The 12,116-nt window shown below is 45.6% G+C and overlaps 2 protein-coding genes across 2 annotated transcripts in view; both read right to left on the bottom strand.

Moving 5' to 3' along the window:
• The window catches only part of LOC106813212 (germinal-center associated nuclear protein-like), a 32,408-nt gene that overhangs the window by 1,017 nt on the left and 19,275 nt on the right, over window positions 1–12,116 (bottom strand). Inside the window, exons 13-15 of the mRNA XM_014817286.1 lie at window positions 10,524–10,610; window positions 9,813–10,065; window positions 3,866–4,503 (exon numbers count right to left, since the gene is read on the bottom strand). Of these exons, the coding sequence (XP_014672772.1) occupies window positions 3,868–4,503; window positions 9,813–10,065; window positions 10,524–10,610 (976 nt within the window). The 3' untranslated portion in view covers window positions 3,866–3,867. The remainder of the gene's footprint in view (window positions 1–3,865; window positions 4,504–9,812; window positions 10,066–10,523; window positions 10,611–12,116) is intronic.
• LOC106813211 (germinal-center associated nuclear protein-like) lies at window positions 527–3,628 on the bottom strand. Its single transcript, XM_014817285.1, has 5 exons — window positions 3,590–3,628; window positions 3,280–3,486; window positions 2,750–2,932; window positions 2,054–2,290; window positions 527–763 (listed from the first exon to the last, which is right to left on the bottom strand). The coding sequence occupies exons 1-5, from the start codon at window positions 3,626–3,628 to the stop codon at window positions 527–529; spliced, it is 903 nt and encodes a 300-aa protein (XP_014672771.1).

A 12,116-nucleotide genomic window follows, 5' to 3' on the forward strand; every position in this document is an offset into this window, starting at 1 on the left:
ACTGTTACTGCCCCACAGTCTACCTTCACGTATGTCCTTATATCAAGAGTGACAGCTTACAATATAACATATGATGAGATCTTATAAGATCTAGCAAATAATATATAAAGATTACCTATAATATGTTATAAGATCTGATAATACAACAATTTGTATAATCTAATTCTGCTTACGTATTACGGCCATTTAGAGATAACTATAACGTCTGCTTCGATTTAACATTCTAGGACTTTCTATTGGTGCAACGATATGTTGAATTTAACATTCTAGGACTTTGTATTGGTGCAACGATATGTTGAATTTAACGTTCCAGGACTTTGTATTGATACATTGATATGTTGAATTTAACATTCTAGGACTTTGTATTGGTGCAATGATATATTGAATTTAACATTCGAGGACTTTATATTGGTACAGTGATATTTTTAACATTTATATAATTTTATATAATATTTTTATATAATAAATTTTTATAATATATATTGAACATTTATTTCAGGATACACTGCAGGCTTTATAGCATATATTATCTATCTATATTATCCGCGTAGTCGCGTATCCGCGTAGTTTCCGTGTAGCGTGGGAGTTGCTTCACACACACCTGCTGTAACAGACCGGCCTGCCTGCGCTCTGCTAGGTTCTCGTAGACCGGCTGGTAGAAATGTCGCGAGAGACCTTCCTCAACGAACTCAGCGAGCGGTCGTCGCTCGAGGTCGGGTATAGAGGGCGCATGCGCTGACAACCACGACACAGCTGTCTCCATCTGTTATCATGAGACACAGAAAAAAATTACCATATGATAAATAATTATAATTATTTATAATACAAGAATTTATTACAACAATAACAATAATAATTTATCATAACAACAATTAATATAATGAATGAAAGTGTCAATGACACTGTAGCTCACCACAAAAAAGGACACAAATGAGTGAGCTGAGAAGAAGTCAGTTTTTAATTGGAGCACCATCGACCTACATTATAGAAACGATACTCTTGATAATTATATGTGTAATTTTTTATGTGAAAATAAATGTTTGAGATGTGAAAGTCTGAGATGTGGCGGAGTGGTTGCGTTACACCTAAATGATCACCATTTAACGTTTTTATAATATTCAGATTTAGGCACTGCCTAAAGCGGAGCTCCCGATGTGTAACGTGTAAGATTGAGAGGATACGCTTATTCCACGTAGCTGCTATATACCACGTGACAATGGTGTTTCCCTGCCCATAACACAACTTTTGTCAAAGGTTAATTGGCTGCATGGAAGTGTTTACTTCGTATGAGTTTTTCTAGGTGGTAGCACACGGTTGGCATCTGTATATCGCAATAATAATTTATAAACCAAATGAATCACAATTTATGACTGTAGGTGGCGCTACACCGCTTTGTAGCGATGGCGTTCGAAATAAATAGGTATGCTGCATTCCGACATGTTTTGTAAACTTTACTCTAACGTTTTATCGGCAGGGTGGAGAGGAAATACCAATTTGCATTAAAGATATTGTCAATGAAATCTTGTAAAACAAACCAGACGAGTGTGACACCACAGACTGTTATCTGCATGTCTATAACATAATATGCTATATAATTGCCAAAACCTACCTAATTTGCATAATTTTTTTTTAAATATCAAAACCCCTAGCCCTTATGCATTCACATACCAAAAATGAGCAAAATCCGTTGAACCTGAACTGACTAATGGCAATTCCCATATTTGCAAAAAAAACTTGCAGTGGCTCGAAATAGGACGTTCAGTAACAACTATACCAAATTTCAAACATGTGGGTCAAACGGTTCCTGAGTTATCGTTGACCGTAGCCGAATGTTGACGGCCGGACGTACGACGGACGACGACCCATGGCAATAGCTCAGCTTGACGATGTCAAGGTGAGCTAATAACAAACGTAATAACCAAAATAAAATAAAAATTGTAAATGAACAATACCTAATAATAATAATAATAATTAAATAAAAAGAAGGGAACACGGCTATTGTAAAGCATCACGGGAGCAGGAGGATGACGAGCGGGTAACCGCGGCAACGCACCGTATCCGTGGCAACCGGCTGCTGCACGTCGCCGGCAACGTTAAAGACGTGGTGTGCGCACGTCGTCGCGTTGCCCGTTGCCCCGGGCAACCGCAGTCCCTCCTCAACGTCCTCGGTGGGAACGCGTCCATCCACCAGCGGCCAGTCGAGCAGCATCACCACCAGGGGGACGCGTGGCTTGCAAGGTTTGCTTTCCAGGAGCAAGCGAAGTTTCGCTCTGGCATCGTGCCAAAATTCCTGTGAGAGAAAGTGTAATTCATACATGAGTTACGTAGGCACGTTGTTTGTTCTCAGTAAAGTCACCATATGCTGTTTAGACGTCAGTCAGTAAGAACTTCCTGCAACATAGTTAACCTGTTAACCCTTTGATGTTGTGAAATGTTCACATTCAACTTTGTGTAACTGTCAAACTCAGTCTTGCTTAATTTTGATAAATCAAGTGTGTAATTAATTTTGAGTTGTGAGCATTAATTGTAGTCAATTTTGTAGTATAAAATGTTTTTGTTGCAATAATTTTGTATTAACTTTGAGAACTAACTAGTGGTCAAGAGAAAGAGATAAGTGATACATGACTGATGAATTATATACATGATATTAATAATCATAAACGATATTAATAACAATATTATAACGATCAATGATTACATTACGAGTTGTTGGAAAATACGCGTTAAAAAAACTAACGAACAAACTCACCTCTATGACCTCATCGTTGCGCGGTGGACACAGACTATAGAGGACGCCACTTGTCCCGAGAAGTCGTCTGCTGCCAGCGAGGTCACCGGGGTCGTCACCGTCGACATCGACAGCTGTGACGCAAACTCCAATCGCCGCCTGCATTTGTTCGACGTCCACCGAGTACAGGCTCAATGTCGCCACCTGGCGGCAGGAAATACGCTCCAATGACACGAGACACATCGGAAATCTACACACGTCGGAATGTGTATTTAATCTTTTCGGAGGAGGGTAGCTCGAACAAAACAAAGATCATAATCACGATGCTTTTGAAAGGTGCATAATCTGGAAAACAAAATGAATTAACTAGTAAATAAGACTAATAAAATACGATTAAATAAACGTTTTGACTAAATAAACTAATTAAATATTGAATGATCAATTAATTTACTATCAACTAGATATTGTGAAAATTAATCACGAATTTAGATACAGGAGCCACACTACATTGCAGCGTAGAGAGACATTGGCGCCCCCTGGTTGACGCTCACGTTTTCTTGCTGGAGGTGAGATGGCACATGTCCCTTGGTGAATCGCGCTCTCACCCACCGCGCTAACTCCGCCCGCCGCCCCCCGCCGCCGGCTGCGCCATGCGACAGTAGCGCCACCTTCCAGTAGTAGATGCAGCCGGCGCGGCGTCGCTTCGTGAGGTGTGGTGCGATGAGGTGTGGTATGTTCAACGGTTTCCATGCCAACTCCTGCGCAAACAAACATTAATTATTCCCAGGAGTATCGAAAGTATTGGAGTGACTCTCAGGTAGTTCTTGCTAATCGATGTTGTGATTCTAGAATTCTAAAAACCTCAAAAAAGGTAAAAAAAAAGTCTCTAAAAGTCAACATGTACGACAGTACGACAGACGGATGGACCAACGGACGGGTGGATGGAATCGATGGATGGATGGATAAATGGATGGATTGACGAACAGACGGACAGGTGAACGGAAGGATGAATGGATAGATGGATAGATGGACGGAGGGCCAAACAGCCAGAGGAAAAGACAGATCGATATATTACACATTTATTGCATGAGAAATCTTTGAAAGGGTGCAATCTACAAACTTTTAGCTCGTCCCGCAGCTCACAGCAGCATCCTCAGCTTCAGCTCGTCCCGCACGCTCTCCGCCTTGCTCAGGATCACGCTCTCCCGCAGCTCGCCGATGCTGCTGTTCAGGTCACCACCATAGATGGCGCCACGCGCGGCAGCATCGCGCGGAGACGCGTCCGCTCCCGAGGAGGACAGACGAGGCGACTTGCCCCGCGCTGGCGTCGCGAGAGCAGACGACGACGATCGCTTCACCTCCCCGCCACCAGGAGGCGTCTCCGCGCCGTAGTCGGGCGACGCGATGCCGGCGCCCTCTGCGCTCGCGTTGAGCGCCGACGCGAGGTATTTCTCGAAGGCGTCCGATTCGCTCTTCTCGCTCGACAGACGCGCGGCGAGCCGGTCGCGCGTCGTCATGGCGACCGTCCGCAGCGGATCCTTGTCGCGGAACGTTACGTCGACCTTCCTGGCTGTGCTGCCAGGGGGCGCCGGCTGCAGTGCGCTCGCGTCGACACGCTCCTCGCGGTGCGTCTGCGTTGCCGTGGCGACCGTGTCGTTCAGGGTGACGGCGTCTGCTCGGTACTGCCTGCAGGAAGCCTCGGTCCACGTCACCGGCGGGCGAAACGCATCAAGAGCCCCAGGCCGGCAGCAGACGACCGCGCTGCGATCACGAGCCTGCAGAACAACACAGCAAGCACCGTTGCCATTAGCAACCGCATCCTAGATCAGTTAACATAGCTGTGTGTGATCCTGATAGTCCAATAATAACTAAACTACTACCTAAAAACTTTTTTTCAAAACTTGCATTTGTGTCGATGCAACACTTTCGAATTAAGGCACATAAATATATATATATATATACTGTAACATCTGTTTTGTACGTGTTACATGAAGTAGTCAGTGGAGCTAGACTGGTAGTTGTTTTAGCCATAGTCTAGCTAGACAGAGCGTCGCTCAACAAGATGCGTGGCTACGTTGATGTATTAGGGAGAATCGTAGACGTGGTTGGGTTAGACAGATTAGAGGGTCATTGTGAAATGGGAGGTAGGACGTAGTCTGTGAGAACGGGTACATGTGGTTTGTAGGAGTTTTGGGGAATATATAGAGAGAGATGTAAGGGGAGAGAGATGCTGGTTCTGGTCGCGAGAGTACGCGCACGCGCAACCGCGCGTGTGCGCGGGTCTTTGTCTGTGTGTAAGGAGATGTGATGTGTGTAAGATATTAAAGATTATTCCGGTTACTACAACAAGTTTGGCTTTATATCATCATTCCTGTTTACATTTTGGTTGCATTTTGGTTGCATTTTGGGGGGTAATAGATAGGGCAGAGATGTAGGAAGGGGATCCTGGTCACGGCACCAAAAATGTAAACAGGAATGAGCGTTCACGTAGAAATGATGAAGTAGATCCAAATCCAGAATAGCAACTTGGGGTAAACGTAAACCTTTAACTATCTTACACACATCACATCCCTTACACACCAGACAAAGACCCCGCGCACGCAATGCGGCCTCCTCGCCCGACCACAGAACCAGACCTCCCCTTCTAACCCTTACATCTCTCTCTAAACCCCCAACCCTACAAACCACATCCACCCGCCGCTGACCGTCTCACAGACTACCGCCTACCCCCATTTCAAATGACCCCTCTACACTCCAACCCCCATACACCGCTCTTATCCATTCTCCCCTAAACATCTCACGACGCCGCGCATCTTGTTGACGACGCTCTGTCTAAGCTAGACAAGGCTAAAACAACACCATCTACTCCACTGACTAACCATCGTAACACTACCACACAGATGAACCACATGTCAACCTGTACCTCGCAAGCCTAGAGCCCACTCACCTGTAGCGTGACAGCAGGCGTCGATAGTCCACTTTTAAGCAGGCAGTTAGATCCGCAAAGTGTGCACCGTCTCGTTCCGCCGCCCCCGCAGCGCGCGCGGAACACACGAACATCCCGCATACGTACTGACCACTCAATGGTGGGTGCGACAGTGGAAGAACTAAGAATGTGAAGAGACAGGACCTAGACCGCTCACGGGATGCAAGATCCACTGCCTGCCCCCACCGTTACACCCAAGCTTAAGCCCGCCCATTGCCCCGAACAATTTGCCAACAAACATTAGCGTAGCAAATTTCCATAAAGTCGCAATCGTGCGGTGAAAAAAGTGCCGAACATTTTCCTCCGAACAATGTTCTCGAAGACGAAATGTTTGATAACTCGAACATTGTTCTCGAACGTTCGTCAATCGTGCGCCTGCCCCATTCGAACAATTCAGGAAACATTGTAAAGTATAACCAATAGCGCACCATATTGTCCACATATCTTTTGCCCAACATCGCGCTGAATCACGGACTCTTTACAACATAGCTACTAGAACGTGCCAAGAGATTGTTCGCTCAAAATTTTGCAAGTGCGCTCAGCAATTGTCCCACCCGCACCTTGCCCAGACCAAAAACCTTGTTCGGGAAAATGTTCGCAATGTGCGCCAGCTAACAATCGATGCTGTTAAAACTTAAGCGATGAACAAATTGAGAGTTTAATAATATTTTGATTTTTTCATTCTTTTTTTATTTTTTTTCTGACTGTTATTAAGCTATTATTAAATAAATAGCACTATTGGCAATATAAAGCCATGTGTACTCATGTGACCTGTTACTCGTCACCATGTCCACATTATCAACTGACTCATGTAAATAAAGCCCCATGAAATAAATATAAACAAATCAATAAAAAATAATAGCTATGGTAACCTTAACACTGATTGAAGTAACGTCCCCCGCGCAATACTCCCGTCAATCGTCCATTATAGATCGTAACATTTAAATAGAAGCCATTGCAATCAAAATCATTAAAAATTTTGCTCGCGAGCGACAGATAAAAGTGCAACGGCGTCCACCGACTGGTAACGGTGTTCAACGACTGTTAACTCTAGCAATCGAGAACAAGTAATTAGGAGTAGTAGCGAGTGGTACGCGTGCGTGCGTGCGGACATAACACTCACCGACGCTCGCAAGTGCTGCGCTCATCAAGTAACCTATGAGTATCGCGGACTGGCCCATCGTGTCACCGTCACCAGCGGAGGCCCGACCAATGGCCGACGCAGCTTCCACCACTCGCACACACGCCGCCGCCACGAGATCACCACGGCCCGCCGACCGGCCGCAGCCACAGCGCCCGCACAGCGCCCTATGTCAGCGAGACGCTCCTCCGCAATCCAGTCTAACCGGCGGAAAAAAACCCCCGTCTGGACTAGAAAGCAGTCGCGAGGGAATAGGACAAGATGGATGATCGACCTCCAGCAAACCTTCACAAGTGGATGTCCTACCTGGGCTGTTTTCGCCTACAATTCACACGAATTCTCACCCACACGCCGAACTTCAATTCATTTCATCGTTCCCCCCATTTTAATCTGTCGCTTGTGCCTTCTGACTACAAAGTGTTATTCATATATATATATATTACAACTACGGTACTATTCCATACGGGTATTACAGGTAGGTAATTTTGGTCGTAATGACTGCAGGAAACTACCGGAAAGTAAAGGAGAAAGTTCTCAATTTCATCCGCACCTACTTTTAATCCTGTCTTTATGATGATTTATCATATGTAAGTATGAGTGTTACATGAAGTGTAGAATACAGAAACTACGCCTGTCACTGCTCGTGCGAAACACTACCGCCCACCGCAAATACACACGTAATCCCAGATATAACCCCAGCAGGTCTGTACCCGCAGGCAGTCGTCTCTGAACAAACAAACGATCAAACAACACAACAACACAGAGCAATCTCGCTCCGCACCCACTTGCATCACTCATAAACAAAGGCGCCACGAGCAACGCTGAGACCCGCCGCCGTAGGCACGACGGCCACCAGGTCTCTGCACTGCAAGTGCCCTTGTACCCCCCAGCCTATGACGCATTCACGTGACACCACGCATCGCTGAAATAACGACACGCCACGTAATACCTTCTGCCTGCCCCCTATCAGTCAACCCTCACCAGTATCCTTTATATCAACCACGTGCCCAGCTACAATATAACATATGAGAGACCCTATAAATCTAGCAATAATATATAAAAGATTACCTATACATATCTTATAAGACTGATAATACAACAACTTACTAATCAATCTGGCTTAAATATACAGCCATTAAAGATAACATATACGTCTGCTCGATTTAACTCCAGGACTCTATGTGCACAATTTTGAATTTAACGTCCAGACTTTGTATGATACATTGATCCCGGCTGAATACATTCGAGACTTGTATGACAGCAATTTAACATTTATAAATATATAATATTTATATAATAAATTTATAATATATACGAACATTATTGCAGGATACACGCAGGCTTTATACATACATACTATCCTATATTATCCGCGAGCCGCGTATCCGGGTTCGAGTTCCGGTAGCGTGGCGAGTTGCTCACACACCTCTGCTTAACGCACCCGCCTGTCTGCGCTCTGCTAGGTTCCGTAGACGCGACTGGTAGAAATCGCGAGAACAGACCTCCTCAACGAAACTCAGCGCGAAGCGGCCGTCCGCTCGCACGTCGGTATAGAGGCGCATGCGCCGACAACCACGACACAGCTGTCCCTCCTTCAATACACACACACGAGACACAAAAAATATTACCCATAATCGACAAATAATATAAATTATAAAACAAAATTTATTAGCAACAATAACAAAATAATTTCTCCCATAACAACATTAATAAATAATGAAAGTCAATGCAAACACTGCCACCACAAAAAAGACACAATGATAGTGAAAGAAGTCAGTTTCAATTGAGCCAACCATCGCGTACATATAGAAACGAACTCTTGAAGATATATGTGTAATTTTCATGTAAATAAATGTGAGCAGGAAAGCGAAGAGTGGGTGAGTGAGCGTTACACCTAACTATCACCATTTAACGTTTCTATAATATCGCTATATATACCTCGAGAACGCTTATCCACGGAGCGCAATACCCACGTGACAATGTGTTTCCCGCCCATAACACAACTTGTCAAAGGTAATGTGGCATGAAGTGTTACCTCGCTAATGAGTTTTTCTCTAGGGTGTAGCACACGGTTTGCATCTGTATATCGCAAAATAAATTAAACGCAAAGAATCACAACTGTGAACGGTAATGCGCTAACCCCGCTTTATGTCGTCTAGGCGATGGCCGTCGAGATAAATAGGTTATGCGGCATTCCGACATTGGTAAACTTACTCGAATAAGACCGTTTTATCGCAGGTGAGAAGACATAACCAATGCTTAAAGATATTGTCAATGAAAACTTTAAAACGAACCAACGAATGAGGTGCACCACAGACTGTTACGCGGTCTTAACATAAATATGCATAATAATTGCCAAAGACCTTCCTAATTGCCATTCATTTTTTAAAATATCACAAACCACCAGCCCTTATGCATCACATACCAAAAATGGCAAAACCAATGAACGAACGACTAAGGCAATCGCCCATCTTTTGGCCAAAAAATTCCATGACTCGAAAAGTACGTCGACTGGCCGCCTCCCAATAATAGACGCCAACTCTATGGAACATAGCAGTAAGCAACTTATACCCATTTCAACACAGTGGGTCATATCACGGTTCTGAGTATCATTGACTCTGAGCTCCAAATGTTTACGGCTCGACGCTACGACGACAGCCATGGCAATAGCTCAAGCTTACGAGTTCAAGTGACTAATAACCAACCATGGTAAGAAACTAAACAATAACCAATAAAAATGTAACCTGAACATACCTAAATAAAAAATAATAACTAATAAGGAACACTGCCATGAAAAGCATCACGGCGGAGCCACGAGGAGACGACGGTACACCGCCATGCAACGCACGTATCCGTGCAACCGCTGCAATGGCACTCCGCCGGCAACGTGCAAAGAGAGTGAGTCAACGCGGCGAGCGATGCCCGCGTTGCCCGCCGACAACCGGGAAGTACCCTACCCTCAACGTCCCGTGGTAACCCGCTGTCCATCGCACCAGCGGCCCCAGCTCGAGTGCGAGACTCACCACGGCAGCGGTGAGCGGTGGCCGCCAAGTTTGCTTTCCAGGAGGCAAGCCGATAGCTCGCTCTGGCATCGGCGCAAAACTCCTGTAAGAAAGGTAATCATACATGAGGTCCCGGCGGAAGCACGTTGTTGTTATCTCAGACGCAGTCACCCATATGCGTTCAGATTCAGGCCCAGTAAGATACTTCCTGCAACGAGAGTTCACTCTTAGATTTGGAAATGCTCACATTCAACTTGTGTAACTGTCCCAAAACTCAGTCTCTTAAGATAAATCAAGTGTTGTAATTAATGAGTGTGAGCATACATGTAGTCAATAGATTGAAGTAAATGTTTTGTGTGGCAATCAATGTATTAACTATTAGAACTAACTAGTGCGTCAACGAGAATAGAGATAAACTGGAACATGACTCGAGAATATAACTAAATATATACTAATAATGCATAAACTGATATAATAAGAACACTATAAATACAACGATCTCAAACTCTGATACTAATTTCAGATCATTAGTTAGGAAATACCTAACACAAACTAACGAAGCAAACCACCTCTAGACTCATCGCTGCGGGTGGACACAGACTATAGAGACGCCACCTTTCCAGGGAAAACAGAAAGTCGTCTGCGCAGCGAGGCCACCGGCGTCACCGTCCCGACATCGACAGCATGGACGCACAACCCAATCGCCGCCTTGCATTTTGTTCGACGTCCACCGAGTACAGGACCAAGTGCCACCTGGCGGCAGAAAACGCTCCAAATCGACACGAGACACTCGGAAATCTCACACACGATCGCGAATGTGTACATTAATCTTTCGCGAGGAGGTAGCTCGAACCACACAAGATCATAATCACGATGCTTTGAAAGCGCATAATCTGGAAATACAAAATGAATTAACTAGTCAAATAAGACCTACATAAAAACGATTAACAAAACGTTTTGACTAAATAAACTAATTAAATATGATGACTCAATAATTACTATCAAACTAGATATGGAAAATAATCACGAACTTTAAATACAGAGGCGCCACACTACATTGCAGCGTAGAGAGACATGGCGCCGCCTGGTACGCTCACGTTTCCTTGCTGGAGTGAGATGGCACATGTCCCCTTGGTGACATCGCCGCTCTCACCCAGCCGCGCTAACTCCGCCCCCCGCCCCCCGCCGCCGGCTGCCCATGCGAACAGTACGCCAGCCTCCAGTATAGATGCACCGCCGCGCGTCGCCTTCGCGAGGTGTGGTCGATGAAGGTGGGTATGTTTCACGGTTGCATGCCACTCCGCGGCAAACAAACATTAATTATCCAGGAGTATCGAAAGTATGAGGTGACTCTCAGGAGTTCTGCAATCGAGTTGTGATGCTAGAATCTCAACACCTCAAGAAAAGGTAAAAACGTCTCTAAAATCACATTACTACAGTACGACCAGACGATGACCACGCACGCGGTGGATGAATCGATTGGATGATGGATAACCTGGAATGGATATGACGAACAGACGGACAGGTGAACGGCAAGAGAATGGAAGATGGCTAAAATGGACGGAGGCCAAACAGCCATAGGAAAGACATAAGATCGATATCATTACACATTATTGCATGAAGAAACTTTGAAAGGTGCAATCTACAACTTTGAAACGCGTTTGAACAATTTAAACTTGAAACGAGAACTATCATTAATCATAAAGAATCGATCTGACCGACATGTTGATCGATGGCGGCGTATTGCGCACACACGCCATACAAGCATGCGCACACACACACCCAAACCGCAAACGCACGCACACATCACCACGCACGCATGCACGAACCGCACACAACATAAACACAACCACACCGCACCACGCCACACACACATAAACAAAAAAACGCTACAGCACGCACGAAACGAAGCGAACCGCACGCACGCACGCACGCACGCACGCACGCCACGCTGCACACCACACACACACACACCGCTGTAGTAGAGGGAATGAACCCGGAAGGCCCTGAAGCCTCACGCGTACTTCTGGCCTACGTTCCACACCAGCGGCCGACTCTCGCCGACCCGCGCACCCTCGTGGCGGCGCCCCATGGTCAGGCGAGCCGAACTGCCGTGCGGCGGAGACCATTCGGCGGCGCGCTGCGAAAGGCGAGCATCGAGCCTGCGGCAGACGCAGACCCCTCCAAGAGAGCAGACAGCGTTAGCGCACTGTGGCCCATCTCACGGTCGAAAAACAGAAACTCACAACCCACACTAGA

Source organism: Priapulus caudatus, unplaced genomic scaffold (assembly GCF_000485595.1).
Source record: "Priapulus caudatus unplaced genomic scaffold, Priapulus_caudatus-5.0.1 Scaffold740, whole genome shotgun sequence".
NCBI classification, from domain to species: Eukaryota; Metazoa; Priapulida; class Priapulimorpha; order Priapulimorphida; family Priapulidae; genus Priapulus; species Priapulus caudatus.

Bases quoted from the DNA above. Each gene is read 5' to 3' on its own strand.
- LOC106813211 (XM_014817285.1), bottom strand. From the start codon at position 3,628: ATGTTGACTTTTAGAGACTTTTTTTTTACCTTTTTTGAG. The intron at 2,933-3,279 runs GTGAGCGTCAAC...TCCTGCCGCCAG, and splicing joins CTCACCTCCAGCAAGAAAAC to GTGGCGACATTGAGCCTGTA. The intron at 764-2,053 runs GTGCGTTGCCGC...TCATGATAACAG, and splicing joins AGCCGGTTGCCACGGATACG to ATGGAGACAGCTGTGTCGTG.